General features: G+C 43.0%; 2 protein-coding genes across 3 annotated transcripts in view; both read right to left on the reverse strand.

Moving 5' to 3' along the window:
* Positions 1-12108, reverse strand: part of LOC6598082 (neuronal acetylcholine receptor subunit alpha-7) — a 57001-nt gene extending 44893 nt beyond the window's left edge. For both annotated transcript variants that reach the window (XM_002023218.2, XM_026987755.1), the window contains exon 1: positions 12063-12108. The gene's annotated coding sequence lies outside the window, so the exon portion shown is untranslated. The remainder of the gene's footprint in view (positions 1-12062) is intronic.
* LOC6598081 (multiple epidermal growth factor-like domains protein 10) lies at positions 4594-5864 on the reverse strand. The gene has a single exon (XM_002023217.2). The coding sequence runs from the start codon at positions 5862-5864 to the stop codon at positions 4713-4715; it is 1152 nt and encodes a 383-aa protein (XP_002023253.1). The 3' UTR covers positions 4594-4712.
* Positions 12109-13719: the final 1611 nt, after the last annotated feature.

Consider the following 13719-nt stretch of genomic DNA (forward strand, 5'->3'; position numbering starts at 1 on the left):
TCTCTCTCACTCTCTCTCTCTCTCCCTCTCTCTCTCTCTCTCTCTCACTCCCTCTCTCTTTCGCTTTGCGTGCCTCTCTCTTTGGTGCTGTAAATAATTTCAAAGTCTGCGTACGTTCGCAAAAATAGGTCAACTGTGTTTGTTGCTGCCACTGCTGGCGCTGCTGCAGCTGCTATTTAACTGGGCGTGACGGCAAAAGTGGCAAGCTGAAGTTGCATTTGCCACGCCCCTAGATCTTCAACTCTCCCCTAAGCCCTCATCCCCCCCCCCTCGACCTGGGCTTAGAAGCTTTCGACCATAAAGTGGCCGGCCCACAAAAAAGCGCCGAATTTCCACATACATATTTCTCAGCCTTCTACAAGTTAATTGGGCTGCAGGAGGGCGTGGGCGTGGGCGTGGGCGTGGGCGTGGGCGTGTCAGAGGGATATACTTATATAAGCATGTTGCACAGGATCAACTGGTGGTTAATATTTGATGGCTGCCACTGGTATTTCCCATTGCAGCTGCAGTGGGTCCCCCCTGCCACCAGCCACCTGCCACCTGCCACTCACACAGAGCTGGCTTAACTGCAGCGACCTACTTTCCGACAATGCATTTTTGCAGAAGCTGCAGTGGGCCACAGCCACGCAGGGGTAAGCAGAGAGAGAAAGAGAAAGAAAGTGATGGAAGCTGGAAGATGGTGGGTCTGGGGCTGGGGCTGGGGCCATCGGTAGTAAGTGTTATTCGAGGGCTGCATCAACAAGTACACACTGAATAATTTCCCGCACAGTCGAGAGGGAAGAACGGGAAAATGAGCAGAGAAGAGAGGAGTGGCTGCTTGATTTTACTTTATTTCTGCATCTTTGGTGGAAGAATTGAAGTTCCCCATTAAGAGGGAAACGATAATAAATGGAACTCTCGTACTGCAAGGATAGCAACTCCAACTCTCTCGGCAGGCAGTGAGGAATCATCAGTTTTACTTGAGGGAATTTATCCCCCCACTCCCTGTACCATTGTAAATCAATCTGTTGAATGCGCATGAAAATAAGCCGTAAAATACAGCACAAGATATGCATACGAAAGGGGCTTCCAGTCGATTTTCCCAACTCATGGATCCATATAAGTAATATATTTAACCTTGAAGATAAACGACCAATAAATCTAGACTGCCAGCAGGACCCGATGCAACCCCCAACCATCTATATCATATTTTGCAACTTCGGCAGATATAATCGTAAGATATATTGGACTGATTGGACAAATCTTTACGAGGTATGTACAAAAAAATGTTGTTGTGAAAATGGGAAAAGTTTTTCCTATACTATTATATTATTCTCAATTATAGCCTGCTGCACTTTTCCTAATGATTCATACCATCCAACTCAGCTTCAAATTCGAGCGCAGGACAACGCGGACATTCTTTGTCCATAGCACCAATCAGCACTTTCAGATGAGCGGAATATGCAAGACGAAGAAACGTGGAAGATGTGAATTTTTAATGGAAAAGTCACAAAATAGTTGGTTCTTTCTATTATCATTCTAATAGGATAGTTACTAAACTTTGACTAAAAAGTGTATGACAGAGCATCAGTCTATAATTTCTGTAAGCCACATTCTGTTTAAATACTATTTTATATATATTATTGAATATTTGTATTAAAGATAAAATGGATTCTACAGAATCCTCATTTCCCTTTTTTCTCTTTCCCAATTTAATCTCCTCAACGTCGTAAATTGGCATTACCGTGGAAAAGTCCACAGAGATCAAATAACCAAAAGCTAATATAAGCCCATTCCCATAAACTTTTACCACGATATTATTTTCTAAATGTACATAAATTTAACTAATTATTTTAACCAAATGGCATATAATTCCATTAACTTTGATCTGAAAAGCCTATTAAAATAATCAAAAGTGCGGTAAGTTTTCGGTTTTTTTGGTATTTTTATTTTCTCCTATAAGAAAGATGATTCTTGATGAAAGTTTTTCCGTAAATTTTCTCTAAAAAGCCAACTAAGTTGGTTGTTAAGGAAATATGAAATGATTTAGGAAGATATGTAAGGCGATAAAGTTAAAAAAAAACACATGGAAAAACGGAACTTAAATTAATTTAAAAACACACAAATACAGATTATTAATTGTATAAATTCTCGATAGAAACCAACATTAATCCTCTTTTAAAATATATTAACTGCCTTAAAATATTCTGTTTCGTTTTTCAGATATTTCTATTTTACTAGATCAAGCCAAAATTAAGTTCTTGCTCGCGTACGTACTTTTTTGTTTTATATTTTTTTTTGTACATCAAAGCGTGCGAAAGTACGTCGCGACCCGTGGAACTGTCCATATGCGAGTATTGTATGAAAATATAAGCGCCCAGCCCTATCCCATGAATGAATCCCTTGACTCGCTGCCAAGGTTAAAGCTTGAACTGCGGCAACTTTTACTTCCAGCCGCCTACTGCCCCTCCCCCATCCTAATGCCCCGCACCATAACGCTGTCATTTTGTGGCCAAACGAGCCGTGAAAATGCTTTGCTCAAAACTAGGGAAAAGTCAACCAGCAGCGCGGAATCTTTATGGTAACTATTTTTACTTTTCACTTATAAATCACATACATACATGTACATACGTACATACATACGTACATATATAGTTGCTCAGAATTTTAGTTAAAAATTTCGCAGAGTATTTGGCACATTTTGTTCGTTTGCTGGACTAAAATAAATTTTGCAAACAACAAATAATAAATAAATAACTAAGCAGCAAAAGAGCAAGCTGGGCAAAAACCAGAGAGTAGAAAAATGAGCAGGAAAAATGCCGAGCTCGAGGAAGACCAAGACAGGAAGGAGGAGGAGGAAAAGGCGATGGGGAGGAAACAGAGCAAGAGCCAAGGCAAAGGCAAAGGCAAAAGCGAGCAACGAGTCGAGTCGAGTCAAGTTGAGTTGAGCCGAGTCCATGTCCTTGGGCAACTTCCCACGCAAAAATGTTCACCAGCAAAGGTTACACCATCACACACACACACAGAGGCACGCACAAAAGCAATCAAAGAGAATGGCTGAGGCCCACACAGATATTCACACACAAACACACACACACACACACAGACGCGGACGCACTCAAGGCACCGACAAAGAGAAGAAAAAACAACATAAAAATTAAAGAAGCTTTAAGTATTCTCGTTGCTGTTGTTGTCGTTGGTGTTTCTACTTCTGCCTCTGATGCTGCTCCTGTCAGAAGGTCCTGGTCCTGGTCGAGGTCCTGGGGGTGAAGCGTTTAGAAGTGGAGAGGGGGGCTAGAGAGAGCGGTCTTTTGTGCGTCGGTTGTTCCTGCTATACGAGAATTTTTCTAAGAATTTGCACGCTGTCAATGTTTATGCGCTCTCACGCACTTTGGTCCCTCTCTCTGTGTCTCTCTCCCTGTCTCTCTCTGCTGTACAGACACATACACTCCCACTCTTTTTATCCGTTTGAGAGTCGTCTCTCTGTGATAACTCTCTCTTCTCTCCCTGTTTACCTTAAAGCTCAGCTCTCTGTGTGTTAGTTCTATGCGAAATATATACAAATGTGCAGCGATTATGGCTAAAAGATCTTTGTGCCGCTGCGAGATACATTTATACAGATACAGACACAGATACACAAAAATGCTGGTCCATTGATGCGGATGTGTAAGCAATGGACGAAAATTTACTTTTAAGATTCAAAAATATGTAGAGTAAAACAAAACCCCAATATTTTTCACATCTATTGTACATATATATTGTATATTATGTTTCCGCTGCTTTTCCGCACTCTCCCAGCGCCAAGTATTAGGGGTATTTGTGTATATATGTATGTAGGTACTATATGTATGTACATGTACATATGTATGAGTATTTTTAGACATTTTGTTGCCTCGCTTGTGGCTCTCCTTCCTCACATGCCCGTATTTATGAATTTTTTATTTATATATCCGTGTAATCGGCATATGAGCGCACATGGCAGCTGAGGGACTTACAATCAGTATGAACAACCTAATGGCGGAATGGCGCTGTAAACAGTTTGAATCCACTAGCAAAACACACAAAACACAGCACGATACTAACTTCGAACGATTAAAAGATTCCACGAGCATTTTCTCAATCAGTTTATCTGTTTGCTGAACGTCAGTCCCCTTGAAAATGCATTCAGAGTTATTTTCAATGCTCTTTGAAGTAATTCGTACAATTTGGGGCATTTATTCTATTGAGTTTCCCTGAACAGAAGCTCAGGCTGATAAGGAAGCAGCCAAAGTGCAAGAAATGCACTCAGTTGAACATTCATTAATCATTTAGACACATAATAAATGAATGAGACGAAATAAGAGCCTTAGTCATTGATGAGTTTCTGCGGGTGGAGGGGAGTTTCTTTTATCATAAATCTAGATATAGTACGTGGAAAGTGATTAGCCAGTGACATTGTACTTAGTTATTAGGAAGCAAAAATGTACAACATTTTTAATTATTGTTTCTCAATGAAAGCTTAATTAATTGTAATTCGTAAACCAATCCTCCAGGCTCCGACTTATGAACATATACAGAAAAGATTATGTCTGAAATAACTACCACCCTAAAAGGTAAAAATCATTTCAGACTACATTCAAACATTCACAATTAAAATCCGTAAGCTTTATTCTCAAATAATATTTATAATATAAAAAAAATCAAAGATGATCTAACACAGCCGAACTCATGAGACCCACCTGACCAGATTCACCTCATGGCACCCACTCGTCCACGTCGTAGCTCTTCTGCGAAAACTGACACTGCAGCTCCCCCTCCTTGGGCTTGGGATTTGGACCAGATCGTCTCTGGCGGTGGCGCATTCCGCCGAGCAGACCAACCAGCAGCAGCACGAAGAGCGCACCGCTGGCCACACCGATGATGGGAATGGTCCAGGGATTCAACTCGTCCTCGTCATCGGTAGCTGCGTCGAGGCTGAGTATCTGATCGAGCAGGGTGCGGCGACAGCTGAGATTGGCGTTCTGATCGGCGCCCTCCTCCGGAACATAGCCGTCCGCGCACTGGCAGAGGCCCGACTCGTTGCAGGTCTGGTGTGGACCGCAGCCACCCTGGAGACAGCCCGACTCGTTGCTGTTGAACTGCTTCTCCCGACACTCGCCGCGGAAGAGTATAAAGTCCTCCGGGCAGTCGGTGGCGGCAGTAGCGGTGGCAGTTGCGGTGGCTGCTTCCATTGCACTGTATTCAGTTGTTTCCAGCTCATCGGCGATCGACTCGGCACTGACCTCCGTGCATCTGTCCTCCTCCTTGTCCCACAAATAGCCTGGATTGCAGGAGCAGCGCTCCACGTCGACGCACTTGCCGTTGGAACATCCGTCGCCCAGCTGACAGGTGGGCACGCAGTCGCCACTGACTCCGTCGCCAGAGGGGGCCAGCTGCTGGTAACCCTCGCGACAGGCACAAGTGTTGGGCGACACGCATTGGGAGCCACTGGCACAGCCCCTCTCGCAGATGGGCTCGCAGTAGTGGGTTCCGTCCTGGTGGTTCAGGGCGGAGATGTAACCGCTAATGCACTGACACCGTTGCGGCGCTACGCAACTGGCATGGGCGGGACAGCCGCGATCGCAGACGGGTTCGCAGAGACCCGATTCGACCTGGATGAAGCCCTGGCAGCACTCGCTGACCAGCTTGTAAGTGACCTGCTCCTCCTCGGCGTTGTAGAACTCGGTCTTCTTCTCGGGCTTCTTCCAGAACTTCCACTTGGACGGTGGCTTGACAATGGTTCGCTGCTTGGTCACGGGCTGCACGGACCGCACGGTCACATTCCGTTCGCAGTAGTTCTCCCGCAGGGAGGTGCCCATTGTGAGCACGGTACTCAGCAACAGTACGAGGCCCCAGATGATCTTCATTATTACTGATCGCGTCGACGTTCGGCTCAGAACTAAATTGGCCTGACAATGGCCGATCGCTTGAGACCTAAGCCGGGCGGAACGACGGGACTGCGGGACGATGGTACGGAGGGAGAGCAGGCAGCCAGACGCAGGCTGAGGCAGAGGGAAACAACAACATCCGCAGCCGCAGCCGCTGCCGTAGCAATAGCCATAGCTATAGATAAGTTTGTTCTGGCAATCTCAGAGGGTTGCTGCATATCGGAGGCGCTGCCAAAGGTCACCCCCGACTGGCAGACAATGGCTTTGATGGCTCTCACTCTCTCATAGCTATATCTCTCTTTCAGAATTCCTCTTTTATGTTGCTATCATAATGCCCGCTTAATAAGTCGCCCGCATTCGCTTACTGACACTGATAAGGTGGAAATATCGTTAAGATACATTTGTTGTTCATTGAATACATGAGTCAGAAAGAGCGGAACTATGGCAAGTGCGATAGGATTTCCTTTTTAGCTAACCTCCAGTCTAAGACCAGACGTTTTATCACAATCTACGAGTATTTTCAATACTCTTTGGCTCTCATGGAAGGGCAGGTCAAATTTTCCAAGTCTAAAACCGGTTAATATTCTCACTTTTCATATTACTTTTATCAACATGTCTGGTCTTCTACCTGATTCTGCGATCTTACCTGCCTTTTGGTAACCTTTTAACTTTGGAAATCGAACCAGGGAATCTTTGAGATACAACGTCCTTCTTTTGGGCAGAAAATATATGACAGAAACTATGCTAATAAGGGATTAATGATTGTCGCTCGATACGCAAAGAGTAGTGGAATATATTTAATTCGTGTATGTAAGGCATCAATGTTAAATGTTCGGTGTGTATGTATATTGAAATTAAGGACAACTTTGTGTATGGTTTTTGAAATAGCGATAGTGCCCAGTAACTGCGCAGAAAACACTAGACAATCATCTGGATGGAGAAATATTCTCCAAAGATGTTGAAGGTCAATAATGAATGCCCAACTCTGCCCTCAAACAAATCAATTCTCTTGGTTTTTGTATGCTTCTTTTTAGATGAATTGAGTATTTTCTAGCCACAGTAGGTCTGACGTCATTGGGCCTGTGGCATTTGTAACTTTTGTCACGCTCGTTTCAAGTCAGGATCCCTGGGACAATGTTTTGTAGAGCACATTCACTGTGAACCCAAAAGGGGCGCACGCCCACACATGTGTAGTACGCAACTGTCAATGCAAGACAGAACAGGCGTCGTATAGGGCACGTATCCTGGCACCCAGAAGTCCCCTCCCCCTTTTACCAGCTTCGGGCTCCCGGACTGCGTCCCGGTCTGGTCCTCCCTTTATGGAACATATGAACGGATGAATGACAGCTGACAGAGAGACAAAAGTGTGTGTGACACAGTCACATTCTAATCTAAAATAATTGAATTGAAGTCAGATTGCAACTGATGCCTTGTTCTCGCTCCGAGCGCGTGTGTGTATGTGTGTGTGTGTGTGTGTGTGTGTATCTCCCAGATACAGATACGGCACGACGGGCATCTTTTGTGGGTGCTTGTTGGTGTGTGAAAAGTGTAACTGTTGGATAACAGATAAACGGCAAACTCGTCGCTGCTCGGCATGTGCCTGTGCCTGTGCCAGTGCCAGTGACAGTCAGCAGCAGCCCGTATCTGTATTTGTATCTGTATCTGCAGGCCCCTTTGCTTGTATCTGTATCTATTTGGCAGCCCACATCAGACATATACATATACAGCACGTATGTATGCGCAGCGCCTCCCAAGATAATTAATGGTTTAGAGGGTTACGCTAACTGGATTTTGGTTTGTCACAGCACCCCGTGCAGCGCTCCTCCACGCAGTCGGAAAATCCATCCACTCGCAGCTCTGCCCGAGATTTCTCATGTTGGCAACTGCAATTAGGCTCGGTGTTGGGGACTAGTCAAAGTTCTTGTGCCTAAGTTATGGCCTCGACTGAGGTTGCGATTCGCGACCCGCTAATTGCCAGCTATAAATTTGCATTATCTCACGTAGGGAACCGGCCCCGAGACCCCAAAAAGTCGGTTAAGGAAGTCCTTTGCACCTTTCTTTGCTCCCCACTCTGTTAAATTATCTAAGTTGCTTTCGGCCAAAAAGTTTCGGCCTGGGCCTGGCCATGTGACATCTGCTGCTCAAATGCACAGGCACGTAGCCGCTTCTGCTACGCCCCGGAATCGGATTTGATTGGATGGAAGTCGGAGGCAGAGGTAGAGAGCTTGGTCATGGACAGGTTAACTGGTAGCATGTTAAGCTGTTTCATGGCTTAGCCTTCACTCCCTCCCCTCGCTTGTGCAGCGAAAAGTTTCGGCCACGCAAAAGTTTTCAGTTCCCAAATGATATGACAATAATTTTAATTATAGATTAGCAGACACAGCCTCGAATGAGCAATAAAATTGCCTAAATTATGGCGTCGGAGCAAGGGGTGCCTCTGCGTCGTGATGCTGTCTGCTGACACGACCGTGGACTTTGTATACCAGTACCAGTACTAGGCACAGCATGGATTATACACCGTGATCCAATGAGGCCATAGTTTTCGTTAGATATGCGTTGGATGACTTTCAAATCGAGTTACAGCAGTGCTTCAACCCTACAACAAAATTTGTTCTCGTGCTCAGTACGAAGTAAATTGACTTTCTGTTGAAATACAAATTTCCAACAAACTTTCAGTTTTCCCCCAGGAGTTGCACTGCAGGTACATGTTATGTTTTCCTCGTTCCTCGTTTCCTCGTATTAAGTATTCCTCTTATTTTTATATTCCTTGAAAATACAAGTTAAGATTCGCACATTTTTCAGCTTTTTTGCTGCATTAGGTCATTAGGTTTTTCCAATTCTTTTTTATCATTCCTACTTTTTAAATTATGCTAACTTGTATTCAAAATTGAATTAATAACTAGTATTTATTCCGAGGTTCTTTCGTTTATAACCATTCTGCCATCCACCTGACATAGTCATCCGTAAACTCATCTCAAAGATCTGATCCTGTTGGCTATTAGCTTGCAAGAAAAAAGATTTTTCAACTTCCGTCAGCCTGGCTGACCATTCAGCTGTGCCCACTATCCGCATATATTTACCAGGACCACCTATGACCTGGCCTAGTTTCGACTTAAATTAAGTGGCCTAAACAAAACAAAGCAAAGAAAAGAACAGAACTCTGAGAACTGTTAACCTTAAATTCATTTTTCATTCGCGAAGAGAAGGTTAATAGAAGAAGCGCAGTCAGCTGAAGGGAAGGGGAAGGTAGAGCAGAGTAGAAAAAAGTGAGCATTGTGTGTCATCCTTTGTGTGTCGGACTACAAGGATGCTGATGCTGTGGAGGAGTAGGGCAGGAGGACACACGTGAGAAACTTTGCAAATGGAAAAGAGAAACTGAAAGGTGAAAACTGAAAACTGCGTCGCCGACGGTGATTAAAAAGCAGCTACGCCATTTGTTGTAGATATACTCGTATTTTTCGTACGCCCCTCCACCATCTCTGGTGTCTCTTCAGGTTAGCTACGGCCATTTTCATTTGCTAGAAAGTTTAAGGTCCTTCATACATAAATAAGCAGTAAGTAAGCGGCGACGGCTCCGGCGACGGCGTCGGCGGTGTCGCCTCAAAGTACAGCGGCAAACAGCAGAGGGCACGACAGTGCGGCAACAACTAAGCGGACATGACACCCTCCACAAGAGCGCACTTCAGAGAGGACCAACAACAACAACAACAACAGCAATAACAGCAACAACAGCAACAGCGACACTCATCAACAACGGCCCAACAAGAGCGATAAAACAAGCGCAACAAGAACTCTGCAACATGAGAAGAAGCGCGACAGGAGCATCACGACACATCGTCCTCAGCCGCGAGTCCGCCACGAGCCGAACAGCCGCGAGTACCGAGCCTGACAACGCCTATGCCAACGCCAACGTGTGGCAGACGTTTGGCAGTATGCGTGCGAGTGTCCTTTCAGCAATCAGTGTGGCAGTGTGGCACTGTGGCACTGTGGCACTGTGGCAGTCAGTCAGGGCTGCTGGCACATAATTAAGGACATCGTCGGCCAAAGCGAAGGCAACGTGAACAACAACGGGAATGGAATTACATTTTGAGATACTCTTACTGAATGGAATTTAAAGATGCAAATAATCAAATAAATTACTAGAATCTATACATTTTAGGTTTTTAATCATTATAATTATATTCTAAGAGCTCAATCATAAGTACTATATCTAAAATATTAAGGAGAATGCATAATTTTCAGAGAGTGGGATAATAAATCTTTATTCGTTAATTATTCCTCTTGATAACTAAATTTATTTAGCTAAAGCACTGCAGACACTAACTACTAACTATACTTCCTCCCTTAATCTTCTTTTGCACATAATTATTGACTGACATTAAAAAGATTTGCACTGGCTTAACAAACAACCCTACGCACTTCGTATGCCCCGACGAGCTTTCAAGGGTATGCGTATATGCGTATACATATCTATAAACACACTCACAGTTGCACTTTTGTTTCTGCTGTCTTCTCTCTGCCGCCTGGCTGTTTGCATTTGAATTTTCTGATGAGTGCTGGGGCGCTATGGTGTACGCCCCGCACACCTGTCGTGTGGCTGTAGGTGTGGGTGTGGGTATAGTGAGGGAATGCCGGAGTCTGCCTGAATGAATGATGAAAAGAAATGACTAAAAAAGCTGCCAGGGCCCGGGCCCGAGCCGGAGACGGAGCAGGAGCCGGAGCTGGAGCCAGAGAGAGAGCGAGCCGTTAACACAAGCTTGAAGCACGAACGGCAGCCTGTATGGTGGGTCTGGGTCTGGGTCTGGCCAAAAGACAAAGCCTCAAATGAGCATAATGAGCATAAGAAGGCGACGAAGCCAAAAGTGCTCTCAGGCGCAGTCGGCTTAGAACAATGCAGCACGAATTGTGTCATGTTATTAATGAAAAAGAGCCAAGTGCAGGGATGTACTAGACGGCGGCTGGTCAAAATGAGCAGCGCCTGTAGAAGATGGAAACAAAAACAGGATGCCGGAGCACTTTTAATATGCAACATGATAGCAAATGTGTCCATGTGCGTGCGTTTGTGTGTGTTCTCTGCGAAATGAAAATGAGAATGAGAATGAAAATGAAAATCAAGCAAAGCCCAAAAACCACGGCACTAGAGCAAACAAACGGACGGACGGAGCGGAGCGGAGCGTGCGTCAAGTTATTTATTTGGCAATTGTTCGCTGGCTTTTATTGTCCTCGGAGAGGCTGCCACAGCCACTGCCACTGCCCCCTCCGACACCGCTGCTGCTGCGACACTCTCTGTTGGCTCTCGGAACACCCACTCAGCACCACCGAACCATCCAACCACCCACCAGCTGTGCCAGCTGTGTATTTAAATGTGTCTGTGTGGTCTTCAAAGGTCAATGGAACAATTTTAAAATGCTTGCCCGAGAAATAAACCAAAAGAAAATCAAGCTGGAATCCGTATACGGGGACAGGCACTGCAACCTCAAGGGTATCCGGAACGGAGCTTGACGGAGGGGAGCATCCAGAGCCAGGGAGCCATAGCCTGAGCAGAAAAAATACCTAAATTATGCCTGTGGTTATGGCCGTTGCTGTGTGAGAGAGCTGCTCCTTGCAGCTTTCGAGTGTGATGAGTTTTTAGGGCGTGGATCAGTCTTTTTTTCACAAACTTCATTTTCGTTATACTCTTCTTTGGCAACAATGTTCGAAAATTTATCTATCTAAATTAACAGCAGCTAATGTCAGCACTAAATTTTGTACAATAAATATAAAATATTTCGAATCATTGAGTAAGGAATGTATCTTTCTTTTACAATTTATGCATTCGCCTGACGACTTGATATTTAGTTCGAGACAAATAATTCAACCAAATTATTCATATTAAATTTGTTTAGTACAAAATTTGATAAAGAAAAAATATGCGAAGACATATTAGAGTTTTCAAAGAGCTGGAGATATATTTAATTTTTCTTGGAAATAACTATTTGTTGGTATATTCATATACGTTCAAACTTAATTAGTTCAACGAATTATTTGGCCCGCAATTTTAAATAAATAATTTAAAAATTGGCTCTACTTAATATTTCGAATTATTTATTTTTCAAATTAAAAACATTGGAGGTGATGGTTTGTCTCTTTTAAATAAATACTCGCACAACAAGCCATATACTTGCACTTAGCACTCACCTCTTCTGTGTTCCTGTTTGATTTTGCAATCAATATAACTAGGCGATCCGATTGGTATATAAATATTTAGTTGATTTAGGTGAATAGTTGTTATTAGAAATGCTCCATTTATTGTTTTATTCATTAAATTTGTTTTATTTTTTTGTTTACAAATACTTTATCAAATTTGTCTGCCGCGACCTCTTGAGATTTCATGAGTGTAATGCCAGTAATTTTATCTCAATAATGATTATATCTTAGATGCGAGATATATGCGATTATCGGAATATGCATATGTACGACTATGTATCGAGTGGATCGAATGATTTAATTAAATTTAAAGTGAACAAATTTCCACAGTAGATCTTTTGTTTTCTTTGGTATTTACTTTATCAATCTTGTGCGTGTTTCGCCTGCTTATTGAAAATTAAAGCAGCAATCGCTGCGTTTTTATAACAATTTTCTATATAACAGAAAATTTGCATTCAAAGTGATTTCTTCTTGTTTCGGTTGTTGCTGAGTACAAATGATAGGTATTAAAATCCATTTGTCGCCTCCTTGTGTGCACAAATACTTCTTCTTTTTTTGTATATTGTTCGAATAAATTTTACAGTATATACAATATGTTTAAAATATCTCTCTTTGTCATCGTTAATGTTTAATGCTTATAGTTTATTTTGTTTAGGTTTTGTGCAGTTTTCTTTGTTTTAGTCTATATGTTAAGCCTTTTTCCATTGCTTCGGTAATATTGGTTTCGGGTTTTTAGTGTCGAACGATAAAAGATTTTTCACGCAGTTTTCGATTTTCGGTTTTGTGCGCGCACTGTTGGATTTTTGTAATTCCTCTCACTCAATCAGAATAAATATTGCTTAGCCTTAAATTATGTGTATATTTTTCATTTTATTTATATAGTTTTCGGTTTGTTTTAGTTCTGTCATCCATAGCTCGAGGCTGCAAAGCGGAAAAAAGGGAAAGAAAGGAAACGAATTGGAATTTAGTTAATTTCAAAAGCCACCAATTATTCAGCAGGCAATCATCACGAGTTTCTCACTTGTTGACAATGCCAATGCCCCAGAATATCTTTCGCTTTTACTCCCACCATCCTCCATCCACCATCCACCATCCCGACATCCTCCCACACACAATACACAATTTGAACATAAAAGTAACCATTGCCATTTATTTTTTGGCACCTGTTATACACACACAGACATACACGCACACATACATACACCTGCACACAAGGAGTGAAAGAGCGAACAAAAGGAAGAGAGACAGAGAGAGAGTTGCACTTGACATGTATCCGCAAGATACTTTCCATTTTGAAACAGCATCGCCTTGATGGTCAATTAGAAATTTGGCAGAACATTTGCGGGCGCCATCAAATCGAATCGAATTGAATCGAAATAATAATAAAAATCAAAATGGAAGATAGGGAAAAATAAAAATAAAAAATAGATGAAGGAAGGATGTGGAATGGGATGGGAATGCAAAATGTGTGTGTACAACAATGTTGCGACGGTGACAATCATCCTGATGCTGATGATGATTATGATAACGATGATTTTGATGCTGCTGCTGATGGAATTTTCGCAAGCTCACACATACAAATAAGCAAAGTCTATATATTTTGCCCAAGAAGAAATAAGAATATCAATTTCCTCCTCTTGGAAGGCAC

Source organism: Drosophila persimilis, unplaced genomic scaffold, assembly GCF_003286085.1.
Source record: "Drosophila persimilis strain 14011-0111.01,24,50 unplaced genomic scaffold, DperRS2 tig00000124-arrow-pilon, whole genome shotgun sequence".
Taxonomy (NCBI): Eukaryota; Metazoa; Arthropoda; class Insecta; order Diptera; family Drosophilidae; genus Drosophila; species Drosophila persimilis.